Genomic DNA, 13,013 nt, shown 5'->3' with positions numbered 1-13,013 from the left:
TAGGTGAAAGGCATGCACGTGAAAAACAAATGGGGACTCTGATCATTTTATTAAACAGACATTTGTGAAACAAAAAGGTGTTTTCTTTTCTAGAAGGCAATCATACACAAGAAGGAAACATGTGCAAAGTCACACCGACAGAACAAATGAATAAATGGAGAGAACAGAACACCATCAACCAGACAAAGATGCTACATGTTGCCTCAGTTAGGAGTAACACATTAGAGCCGATGAAGTGCTGGCTGTGATCACCAGAACAAGCAGAGCTTCCAGTGAGATTGCTTATAAAGTCCAACAGTTCCCATTGAATGGCTACAATGCATGCAGTCCCCAGGGAGGGGCAGAATGTCAGGATTCATACCTCTGGCCCCCTAACCGAGGGGAGTCTGTCCTGTCGTGAGCACTGATGTAGGAGAGTTTTTGGTGGGAGTAGGAGGGGGATCGGGGCATGGCTGGGGAGTGGGGCTTGTGGACAGGGGAACGATAGGAGCCTTCGTGGCTGGGGGCCCTGCCCTGGCTGCTGTTGGTGCTGCTGTGATCTGTGTGTAAGGAGGTGGATGAAGTCCTCGGGGCTCTGCCAAGAGTGGAACCGGTGTGGCGCAACACAGGGGTTCTTTGGCCGTAGTTCACCAGCCCGACCCCCATCAGATTGTCCCTCGAGCCTCCATATGCTGGGGGTGTCGGGCCTCTAGAGCCAGGCCCACGAGGTCCATCTGAGAAGCCAACATTGGCAGGTAGGCCATAACCTGCATCGAACACGCCAGAGTCCTGGGCATAGATATGGGTCTGGGAGCGTTCATGGAGCATCTGCCGCTTCTCCCTCTCCTCCATCTCCTTTCTCTCCTGGATGGAAGCCATGATGGTCTGGCTGAGGTTATCGTAGCGCACCGGAGATGGCTCTCTGTCCCTTAGATGAGGGGACTGTCTGCCCATCCCCCTGGGCAGCATCACTGGACTGTACGTTTGAGCAACCTGTTGTCTATGGATCTCCGATTCCCGGATGTGGCACATTTTGGAGGGCAGGTAGGGTGAATGGAATCCCACGGATGGCATACCACGGTGTGCAATACACTCATTGGCACTGGCTGGAGAGATGCTGGGGTTAAGCAGGCTGTCGTAAGACAGACTGCCATTACGGTTGGAGAGAGTGTTTGGAGAGAAAACCCCCTTGTATGGTGTAGAAGTGACTGACTGGGGTGGCACTGCATGCAGCTGGCCCTTCTCCAACCGACGGTGACCTTGCTTTAGGCTGAGCGCGCGATTGCTGACGGGATCAAAGTCTAGCTGGTGAGGTGAGGACTGGAAAGTTCGGTGGAGCGGAGCGTTGGCGTACTCAGGTAGGTCAAGGTTTGGCTCAGATCGGTAGTCATGACCTCGTACACCTTCTTCCATGATTGCTGAATTCTTTCGATCATCTGTCATAATGATCTAAGGAGCAAAGAAGGAAAAACAACATTTGTAAACCTTAAAATTATAGTTATAGCCAAAAAAAAACTAACTCTACCTACCTTCTCTCCAGCAGTGTGGTAGTGTACTTTCGGCATGGTGCCAAAGGACGGCCTGAATCTGTACATGGCTGGAGTGGAAGGGTGGGTTTTTCCAGAAACAGAACTTTCTGAATAAAAAACATAAAACAACAACTTTCTTTTGTTTTGTTTTTTATAAATGACCTCTGCTGTGCTCTAAGAATGCATAAAAAGAAGTGAAAAAATGTAATAGAAAACAAGTGTGTTGGCATAGATGACAATTTTTTTTAAATGGTTGATAGTAAGGTTGGTGTACCTCTGGGTTTTACACTGGGTACTCTGCTTTTTATTTTGTAAAATGTTTCCTGAACGTTGTCCGCTTCATGGTACCGGTCAAATGTATCCAGATGGCAGAATTGTGTATTCACAAGTAAAATACAAGCAATGAGGTACAGATAAACAGTCAACTACAATGGTTAAGATCTCTGACTGGTTCTGTAGCTCATGCTTGCATCTTCATATTAAAAACTGTTTATGATCTTCTTAAAGTTTTTTAATTGACTTTCAGATGTTATAGTGGCAGGGAAGATTGTCAGTAGTACAGGATTGTTAGTATTCCATTGTAACACTGAACTGAATACTTTAAAACAAATGTTAAATAAGTCACAAATATAATTAAGTATAATTCTATATATTTTAGGCACATAAGAAACAATTTAAATAGAAAGGCTTCTATAAGTTCAATCAGAGCCATGATTTAATCAGATGAATTATTGTCCAACCAGTTAGCCACCAACAGGAAGGTGTGCATTGCAATCAATAGAAAGATTTGAAAGGAATTAATTTTAAAATGGATAAAACGTCATACTCTTACAATCAATGCAGAGTTTTAACTCAATAAAGTAAAAATAAGATTGCATTTTCAGTTATTTTATTACGGTTTAAAACTTTGCTTGGCTTTCCCTCTTCCTCCCACTCAATGTATTCATTAAGCAAAATCAAAACTTGTCCATGAGAGCTGTAACCAGCAAAGACTAAGATGCCACACAGGAATTGCTTTTGGGCAGTCACCTACTCTTATACAGAAGACCTTTGCATACCAACCATATAAAGTTTTGTATTCAATATTTTGTTACTCATTATTTTGTAATTTATGTTATTTATGTTTTTCTCATCTTTTTTGCACCATCAACCTGCCACAGACTGTAGAGGAAATAAAGCTCTTTAAATGAATCTGACATACTAATATGTAGTAAAGTGCTTATGTTAGTTAATATGCATTGCTCCTTTAAAAACAATGACAACAATCAATAGATCTCCACGCCACACATTGAGACCTTTTTTCAATGCCTACACAAAGTAGGTGATCCATTTGAAACAACAGCAGCACTTAAAAGCACCACCAGGTGGCAGTGTTGCTCTTTGGATAATCAGTAGGCGCTCTCTGACATAATGCAGCATGACACTGTGGATCCTTAGGAGATGACCTGCTGTTTACACTGCTTTATTCATTACAGACACTTCATGCTGTTGAATGGAGCTCTACCTACTCAGTTGGTACCTTTTACACAGATTTCTAAAGTCTTTTTTTAATCAAAGGAATAATTCTTGGACCATCCATGAAAAACAGGCAGCAATTCGTGTTGCAAAATTTCACTTAATTTTTTTTTCCATAAATCTGATGCTGATTCACTGTGCAGAGCTGCTCTCTTCACCACAGATCAAGCCTGGCTCGACTGCCAAGGACATTGGATTGAACAGTTATTATACTGCTCATCTACAGCCAACTCAAAAACTAGGACACTTGTGATCTTTGGATGGAGTTTGTGAAAGTTGTCTTTTGGTGCAACCTGGCAGAAAAGAGGACTAAAGACTCATGAATACCATGAATGGAAGGGAAGGAGTGGCGGGGGTTCTTACCTTCACTTGAGGTCAGCTGGCCTTTCAGCTGGTTGTACCTGTCAGCTTTGGGGGGCAGCGGCGGTTGGGTTTCTTTGCTGTCCAGCCCGTCGATGCTGTTTTTGGACTGTGAGGAGGAGAGGGAGTGTTAAAGACAACCAGAACAGGTGGCGGATTGGCACATTTAACAGAGGACCATCTGTTGTTGCTAAGGATGCACTAATGCAACTCCCACGGAGGGCTGCGTGAAGCAAGAGTTAAACTTGTTCATGTTAAATACATTCTTTTCTAAGGGGAGGCTCATGAAGGAAGTAAAACATACATGTTATACAATTTTTCTGCATCTTACACAAGTATTTTGCTAATTAAGTTTAGGGCTGTGTAACACTGTTCGGTGTGGGAATCAGCCATGTTTTGCTGCTAGCAGCTAATGAAGGATTAAGCTGTTTGCCAACCAGAGATAAGGAAGCTGTGGAAATCTAGTGCAGTTCTAAACTTGCAATATTCAAACCAAAGTGATGTATCAGTTTGTTACTTAGCAATTTAGTACAATTAAACAGGTGTGCCTAGCAAAAGTATTCATACCTCTTAAACCCTTTCGCTTTTTATACTTTGATGTATTTCATTAGGATTTATCATGATAGTCCAAGTGTTTGGGGATATTTGAGAATGTTTCGCTCATTATTCTTTGCAAAAACTTCAAGCTCAGTCAGATTGGATGAAGAGCATCAGCCTGCTATGATGGAGATGGTGTTTCCAGGGTGATTTTCAATGTCATTTTCTGCCACAAATATCATTTTACATGTAAGCGAAAAGGTTAATCTTTGGCCTTATTTGCCATTTTTTCACTTGTTTGTCCACTAAACATCTTGTGGCAAACTGCACACAAGACATCTCGTGGCTTTCTTCTTTCAAAAGTTTTGTTTTGTTTTGTTTTTCTGCTTTTCCATAAAGGCAAACGTTGTGGAGTGTATAAGTATCATGTCAACCTACTATCCCACCTGAGCTGTGGATCTCTGCTGCTCCTCTAGAGTTAACATAGGCCTCTTCTCAGATTAATGCTCTTCTAGCCCACCCTGTCGGGTTAGGTGGATAGCCATGTTTGGATTGTGCAATGCTTTTTTGAGATGTTCAAATGTATAGATATATATGACTTTTTTACTGTGGAATGATACCACTTAATCGCGGTGACATTTAAATGGATTCTTGGAACATGTTTTTATTTGAAGAGCTCCTTTAATTGGTATCATTATGTGTCTGTAAAACGAAGTTAAGTAAATCTGTCTCCATGTGGCCAACAAAAACAGATAACTAAAGATATAAAACCAGAAATGTAAAATATTTGCTTTCGTCTTCTTAGTTTAGCCATGCACTGAAACCAGACAAACAGTTCAACCTTTCCGGATCATCACTTATCAGATTCCTCGTGTCCCACCTGAGTCACTTGTTTTTGAAGTCAAGAATCTAATAACATCCTACAGCAATCATATGGAAAATGACTAACTATGGTGTCTAAAATTGGGAAATACAACATGAATTGAGGATATGGAGTGCTGTGATTGATGTAGTGGTAGGTGTAAATGGTAAATCTAAGACCGGAGTGGTCAGCGGTAATTGCAAGCTGCTCACCTTGGAGTTGATTATGGTGCTGTGCATGCCGTTGTTGCTGACCTTGATGGTGATCTGCTGATCGGAGAGATCTGGTCGAATGAACGGGGGCTGGATTTTAATGCGGGGCCTCTTCCTGGGGTCCAACACGTACCTGCAGAAAGTCGCAGCACATGAACAACCAGAATCTTCATCTCAGACTCCTTTTTTCTGACATCTACTGAACTTTAGACAATTAAAATGATCATCTAAAGTAAAAGTAAAATAAGGCCCGATGTTCTGGTACAGGTACCACCTGTGCTTTTTGTGGAAATGTTGGTATCAAATATTTGCCAGGTAAAAACAGCGTCTTAAAGTCTCTAAAGGGAAGTTCAGTGGAGAATGTTTTTGAGAACTGCCAATCTGAACTGAAGCGGACCACGGTGAACCAGGAACAAGTGATCAAGTACTGGTGGCTACTTAGGTTGGGTTCTATTTACCCCTCAACAGAACTTGAAAGCGAATGAGATCAAACCCAACTTAACCATATTTCAGTTCCAATTTCAAAAACCCGTTGGATTAGCTAAAACATACTACTCATTGACTAGGCTAACTACTATTACTATTGTGAACTATGCAAAGTATTTCTCTGCATTTTGTACTTTTAAACAATGATGCCACATATTTAGTAAAGGAGGTTGTATAGTACCGTGTGCGAAAGAATTGATAAAATACAACTGTCAGGAATGCAAATAAACAATTTCTTTACTGCTGCTATCACTAAGTATTATATGGAAGACTGCCATATTGGATTTTGAGGTCAAGGTTGTCAAAGGATTTCTGACTTTTGGAGACCATTCTGATAATTTTTCCAACTTCGAAATGTCAGCTCTGAATAAAAATGAAACCTACAATGAAACTGTATTTTTCAACCAATCAAGCAAGTAACAAAGGATACTTTTTTCTTGTTTCTTTTTATAACATCATACAACAAACTGAAAAAGTATACAGTTAAGCCCACAATGATTCATTCCTCTGGCAAATTTAGGGTTAAAATGTTCTTTTAATTTGACCAGCATGTTTCTTTAGAAATGATATGAACGTTTTGGAGAGGCCCAGCTAGAGCCCAACTTAAATTTGATAGAGAATCTATGGAGGAAGCTGAAGATTAGAGTGACGGTTAGGAGGTCTTCTAACCTCAAAGACTTGGACGTTATCACCTAAGTTTGATTGGCAAAATACCAGTGGAAACACACAGAAAGCTGGTCAGCAATTATACGAAAAAATGGTTTTAATGCTGTTATACCAGCAAACATTTCTCCCTTGAATAATGACAAGGGTACAATTGTTATTAATAGCATGTAGATAAAAACAGATTTTTGTTTTCAAAGATAATATTTCTTTGAGATTATTTTATGGTCTTTTCAGAGAAGTCTGTCTGATTTCCTGTCAGAAACCAACTTCTTGGTTGGATGAAAACAATTTGAAATTTAAATCTAGGTGTAGGAATCGGTTTGGGCTTAACTATAAGTCGTATTATACTGCTTTTTGAACATATCTGGCGGTAGTGTTATAAGAAGTTTGAAAACCAAGAGTTTAAGCCAAATCCTAACACATTATTTCCAAATTGGGAATATGTTCTGATATGTTTGGTCTTGAATTAATATGGATAGAGCAAAAAAAAAAAAATAGTTTTTTGCTATTTTAAAGCAGTCTGCTGCTGTTAAGATAAATTGTTAAATCATCATCACTGACTGGCTGCCAGATTTAAAAAGCTTTTCAGCACCAGCACTTCCTTTAACAGTCAGATTAAACACGATTTGAGCCAGTGGTTCATTAAATCTTCCAGCAACAGTTTAACAGCAGATACAGATGGGTTTTATTTCACTTTGATTTCAACCTCTGCATTTTAAGGATTTTCAGTTGGACTAAAAACAATGTTGGCTGCCTTTGCCCCCCTCTAACGGTTTCTGTGCAGAGTGAGTAAAATCTCTCAGCCATCTGGCTCCTTCCAGGGTTTTGCTGGCTGCTTTCAAACAGAACTACATTTAAAGAATACCACTGCAACCGACTCAGTCCTGGGGCTCGTAGTACGGTCTGTCTAATCACTGCAGTGATCGGGTGGGGCTGAGTCTGTGCAACAGCATAGATGTCATGAGCTTTTATTGAGCCACAAACCCACAGAACATCTGCACTTATACGCAGACAAATGTTGCACGTGTCAGTAGTGAAGAAAAAAGTTTCTCAAATGCATACAAGCAGACGAATGCGTGGAAACAGCAGAGTATAACGTGTTACCTGGGTGCCAGGGGACTGCATAAGACATACTCCACGTTGCCACAGCAACCCTTGGTGAATGGATTTACTCCCCCGCGAAACTTGCCCGTCACCTGAGGAGCACAATGCGTCACTTAGCGCAGCCACAAGGTCACTCCACACACAAAATGTGCACACAAATACTTATAGACAATGTGGCTGCACAATTCAATACAGAAGAGAATAATCAGAAAAATCAGAGAGGAAAGGAATGCACTATTTTTGCTACATGTGTACAGTTTCTTTCTAGGTCTCTGTTTGCTATCTTTAAACATGCGTGTAGATTTTAATACAGAGTCATTTATCTGCTTCCTCACCTGTTCATTAGTCGTTCGACCCCGAGCTACAAGCACCATATGGAAACCTGTGAGGCCCATAACTGGAATAAAGAACAGCCCTGCTATACACATCACCACCATGCTAGAAGCACAAGTCAAGGTAGAACACAGAATACTGCTCAGCGGCCATTATCCATTACAGAGCATCATATTTTATTGGGGTATAAACTAAAGTTTAGCCTTGAGGCAGTAAAAGGATACGTGACAGTGGTGTGAAGTCCTCCCAGCTTTTCTCTGTGGTGAAGGACAAAGATGAGGCCAAAGGAGAAAACTCCCACCATATGAACGCTTAACGACAGCAAGAAGAGGAAGAAGTAACGATAGTTCCTCCGACCAATGCAGTTGTTCACCCAGGGACAGTGATGGTCAAAGTCCTGAGGAAGGGAGGAAATATGACGCATACAAATTCATGAATTTAGACTCAGGTGGCAGTTTTTGTGTGAGCTTCAAGCATCTTGAATGTGTTTTTTATCTTGCTGTTGAAATGATTAGCCTCCTCAGGCAAAGGTCCAGAAGACACCTAAAAGCTTGACATTGTTTGTCAAACATTCCTAAATTCAGGGAAATATGTCTTCCCACTGTAAAAAACACAGTGAAGAAACGTTTGGATATTTAAAAGACATTTATGCAGGAATTTATCCCAAAAGGTTTTATTTGAAGAAATATATTTTTTATTATGCGATCTAAGAATGTCCTTAATAGCAAATTCCTGTATCTAAAAAGAGATCTTCACCCCTCACTGCCAAAATGTATTTACACTATACAACAAAATAAACTATGAATTTTTGCTGTGAAGGAGATTTCTAAAATAAGTATATTTCAATACAGCACAAAACAAAAGGTATTCCATATGCAAATTTGCTAAATTCGGTGTAGTTCGGCATAACTCTGACCTCTAGAAAGCGATATTAAATATAATACTTGGTCTGTGTAGAATACTGTATAAACCTGCAGCTATTAGTGCGACACTACATACACCACCTGGGCTGTGGCGGCTTGAGGCCAATTTGCGACAATAGTCTTTAAAGGGTTAAAAGCAAAAGTGTAGTTTAAACCTGTCGACATAGATCCAACCTTGTGATATTATTTCCAGACAAATGGCTCAGAAATACAGTACAGACCAAACGTTTGTACACACCTTCTCATCCAAAGAGTTGTCTTTATTTTCATGACTATGAATATTGTAGCTTCACACTGAAGGCATCAAAACTATGAATTAACACATGTGGAATTATATACTGAACAAAAAAAGTGTGAAACAACTGAAAATATGTCTTATATTCTAGGTTCTTCAAAGTAGCCACCTTTTGCTTTGATTACTGCTCCGCACACTCTTGGCATTCTGTTGATGAGCTTCAAGAGGTAGTCACCTGAAATGGTTTTCCAACAGTCTTGAAGGAGTTCCCAGAGATGCTTAGCACTTGTTGGCCCTTTTGCCTTTACTCTGCGGTCCAGCTCACCCCAAACCATCTCGATTGGGTTCAGGTCCGGTGACTGTGGAGGCCAGGTCATCTGGCGCAGTACCCCATCACTCTCCTTCTTGGTCAAATAGCCCTTACACAGCCTGGAGGTGTGTTTGGGGTCATTGTCCTGTTGAAAAATAAATGATGGTCCAACTAAACGTAAACCGGATGGAATAGCATGCCGCTGCAAGATGCTGTGGTAGCCATGCTGGTTCAGTATGCCTTCAATTTTGAATAAATCCCCAACAGTGTCACTAGCAAAGTACCCCCACACCATCACACCTCCTCCTCCATGCTTCACGGTGGGAACCAGGCATGTAGAGTCCATCCGTTTATCTCTTCTGCGCCGCACAAAGACACGGTGGTTGGAACCAAAGATCTCAAACTTGGACTCATCAGACCAAAGCACAGATTTCCACTGGTCTAATGTCCATTCCTTGTGTTCTTTAGCCCAAGCAAGTCTCTTCTGCTTGTTGCCTGTCCTCAGCAGTGGTTTCCTAGCAGCTATTTTACCATGAAAGCCTGATTCACACAGTCTCCTCTTAACTGTTGTTCTAGAGATGTGTCTGCTGCAAGAACTCTGTGTGGCATTGACCTGTTCTCTAATCTGAGCTGCTGTTAACCTGCAATTTCTGAGGCCGGTGACTCGGATGAACTTATCGTCCGCAGCAGAGGTGACTCTTGGTCTTCCTTTCCTGGGGCGGTCCTCATGTGAGCCAGTTTCTTTGTAGCACTTGATGGTTTTTGCGACTGCACTTGGGGACACTTTCATAGTTTTCCCAATTGTTCGGTCTGACTGACCTTAATTTCTTAAAGTAATGATGTCCACTCGTTTTTCTTTACTTAACTGCTTTTTTCTTGCCATAATACAAATTCTAACAGTCTATTCAGTAGGACTATCAGCTGTGTACTGTATCCATCTCCTGCATAACACAACTGAAGGTCCCAACTACATTTATAAGGCTTGAAATCCCACTTATTAAACCTGACAGGGCACACCTGTGAAGTGAAAAACAATTTCAGGTGACTACCTCTTGAAGCTCATCAACAGAATGCCAAGTGTGTGTGGAGCAGTAATCAAAGCAAAAGGTGGCTACTTTGAAGAACCTAGAATATAAGACATATTTTCAGTTGTTTCACATTTTTTTGTTCAGTATATAATTCCACATGTGTTAATTCATAGTTTTGATGCCTTCAATGTGAAGCTACAATATTCATAGTCATGAAAATAAAGACAACTCTTTGAATGAGAAGGTGTGTCCAAACGTTTGGTCTGTACTGTATTTTGAATTAATAGTACACAGTAACACTTTCATGAAAACAAAAAATAGCTTATTGTGAGAACCTCATGAGGCTTGGTGGTGAATGTGTTCAAGTTTTTCTCTCAGCCTCAGAGACATTTCTGATTTGTCTGTTTTTGATTTAAATTTGGTTTTGGCATTAAACTAAGAAGAGGTTGCTTAAAATGTGAGTCCACTTATTTGCATGCTAAAATAGAAAGTGATGTAAGTTAACCTGTTGATAGTCTGCACAATGGTAAATTTACCATGACATAGCGAAAGAGAAGAAATGAAGGCAAATAGGCCTCCATAGTCAAACCTTAAATTGTTTTCTTAAAGAAATGTGTGAGATCTAATAAACTTATGGAAATGTTTATGATATTAATTAAAAGATAGGGAAATAATAGCTTATGAAGCCAGGCTAGTTTTTAACCAATCAGTTGCATGCATTATAAAAAACATACAATACTGATGACACGCTTCAGTGTGGAGGTTGTTACTGGGTGCAAAAGCCTGTTAGCCATTTTCCCTATTAGTGAGCTGTTTAACCACAAAAGATAAGATGAAACCAGATATTTACAAAAACTAGAAAAAAGAACACAGACATGTACAGCATGTTGGAAAAACCTAGGTAATGATCTTATGTATCGTATGCTCTGTAAGTTTATGATGGGTTAATTCACAACATTTAAGTTAATTGGAAGCAAAGCTGTGGATGTATTTTAGGACAACACTTCAAACACACTGCTTCCTTGAAAAATCAAAATAAATCAGGTGAGATATCAGGAAGAGATCTGTGGACCTCTGAAGTCTAGTTCATCTTTGGGTACAATGTTCAGATGCTTGAAGGAGCCACGTTCATCTATTCGAACAGTTAAATTCAAGTATCAACAGAACATCCAACAATCTTACCGTTCATGAAGGAGACAGGTTCTGTGTCCAAGAGATGAACATATTTCTTGAGAAATGTTTGTATCAACCCAAGGCCAAATCCAAAACTTACCTTACTGTTCGGAGTTGGACTTGTTCATCACCTGGTAAGGCCTATGCCAGGGTGTTGGAGAGGACAGTCCGGCCAATAGTCGAACCTCAGCTTTAGGAGGAACATTGTGGTTTTCGTCACACCCGTGGAACACTGGACCAGAAAAGGGTGGCTTGCCCTCTTCAGGTTGCACTTTCTGCCTCAAGTGGAGGAGTTCAAGTATCTCGGGGTCTTGTTCACAAGTGAGGCGAGAATGAAGCAGGAGATCGACAGATGGATCGGTGCGGTTGCCGCAGAAATGAGGACGCTGTACCGGTCCGATGTGGTGAAGAGAAAGCTGAGCTGAAAAGTGAAGCTCTTGATTTTCTGGTCGGTCAACGTTCCTACCCTCACCTATGGGCATGAACTTTGGGTCATGACCAAAAGAACAAGATCCCAGAGACAAGAGGCTGAAATGAGCTTCTCCATAGGGTGGCCGTGCACTCCCTTAAAGATAGGATGAGGAGTTCGGACTTCCGGGAGGAGCTCGGAGTAGAGCCGCTGCTCCTCCACATCAAGAAGAGCCAGTTGAGGTGGATCGGACATCTATACCGGATGCCTTCCGGACACCTCCCTCGGCACTACCCACCGAGAGGAGGTCCACCTGCAGCCCAGGACAAGCTGGAGGGACTATGTCTCTCAGCTGGCCTGGGAACGCATTGGTGTCTGGGGAGAGGGAAGTCTGGGCGTCTCCTGGGCATCTCCGTCTACCAAGTCTGCTGCCCCCACGACCCAGTCCCAGATAAAGCAAAAGACGATGAGTACAACTTTTGTCACATTAGAAGGAAACAGAGGGAAAGTTTCATCTCTGACAACAACACCACAACTGTGAAGTATGGTGGTGGAAGCATCAGGAGTGGCTGTTTCGCTGCATGAGGGACTGGTGGACTTCACAAAATAGATGACATCATGTGGAAAGAACATTGTGTGAAAATAATGACGCAACATCCTAAGATATCAGCCAAGAAGTTAAAGCCCTGATGCAAATGGGTTTTTCAAGCGAACAATGGCCCTAAGCATACAGCCATGTCAGTTGCAAAGTGGCTAAAGGACTACAAAGTCAATGTTTTGGAGTTGCAATCACAAAGCCCTTATGTCAGTCCCAAAAAAAATGTGTGTGTCGAGCTGAAGAGGTATAAGGTGGCCTACAAATCTGACTCAGTTACATCAGTTGTGTAAGGAGGAACGGTCCAAAATTATAGCAAACGATGGTAAGAAACTTGTAGAGGGATACCCAAAACATTTGACCCAAGTCATACAGTTTAAAAGGCAATTCTACCAAATACTAATGAAATCCAGGTCAACTTCGGAATTTAAAGAGAGTAAAAAAGGATCTCTCTAAACATTCTAGCCTTTAGCAAATAAAAAAATTGAACTGCCTTAAAACAGGAAACGTTCAATCTAATTTAATGTCAGACAGTCTTTTTATACAGTCTATGTAAACCTATGGTAGTGACATTCTTTGGCAAACATTTAAACATTTATGTACATCTGCTTCCTCAATAGAAGTCTTAAGAAAATGGGATGCTGGAGCAACATTGTAAAGTTCTGATGTGTTGTATGTAGATCTATAACAACATCCTGATGTCTGTGCATTTATTTGCTCTCTTGATTTAGTCTAACAGCATGTGGGATTTTAGAGG

The 13,013-nt window shown here is 41.0% G+C and overlaps 1 protein-coding gene across 3 annotated transcripts in view; it reads right to left on the bottom strand.

Annotated features, from left to right (window-relative positions):
- zdhhc8b (zinc finger DHHC-type palmitoyltransferase 8b) overlaps positions 1 to 13,013 on the bottom strand; it is a 99,316-nt gene that overhangs the window by 1,177 nt on the left and 85,126 nt on the right. For 2 of the 3 annotated variants that reach the window (XM_047381269.1, XM_047381266.1), the window contains exons 4-10: positions 7,808 to 7,980; positions 7,586 to 7,688; positions 7,251 to 7,342; positions 4,995 to 5,127; positions 3,387 to 3,492; positions 1,509 to 1,615; positions 362 to 1,428 (exon numbers count right to left, since the gene is read on the bottom strand). In XM_047381269.1, the coding sequence (XP_047237225.1) occupies positions 362 to 1,428; positions 1,509 to 1,615; positions 3,387 to 3,492; positions 4,995 to 5,127; positions 7,251 to 7,342; positions 7,586 to 7,688; positions 7,808 to 7,980 (1,781 nt within the window). The remainder of the gene's footprint in view (positions 1 to 361; positions 1,429 to 1,508; positions 1,616 to 3,386; positions 3,493 to 4,994; positions 5,128 to 7,250; positions 7,343 to 7,585; positions 7,689 to 7,807; positions 7,981 to 13,013) is intronic. The other variant, XM_047381267.1, reaches the window with a different exon arrangement.

The sequence above is a fragment of the Girardinichthys multiradiatus genome, chromosome 12 (assembly GCF_021462225.1).
Source record: "Girardinichthys multiradiatus isolate DD_20200921_A chromosome 12, DD_fGirMul_XY1, whole genome shotgun sequence".
Lineage (NCBI taxonomy): Eukaryota > Metazoa > Chordata > Actinopteri > Cyprinodontiformes > Goodeidae > Girardinichthys > Girardinichthys multiradiatus.
Note: the sequence above shows the minus strand (reverse complement) of the source record. Positions and strands in the feature narration are given on the sequence as shown.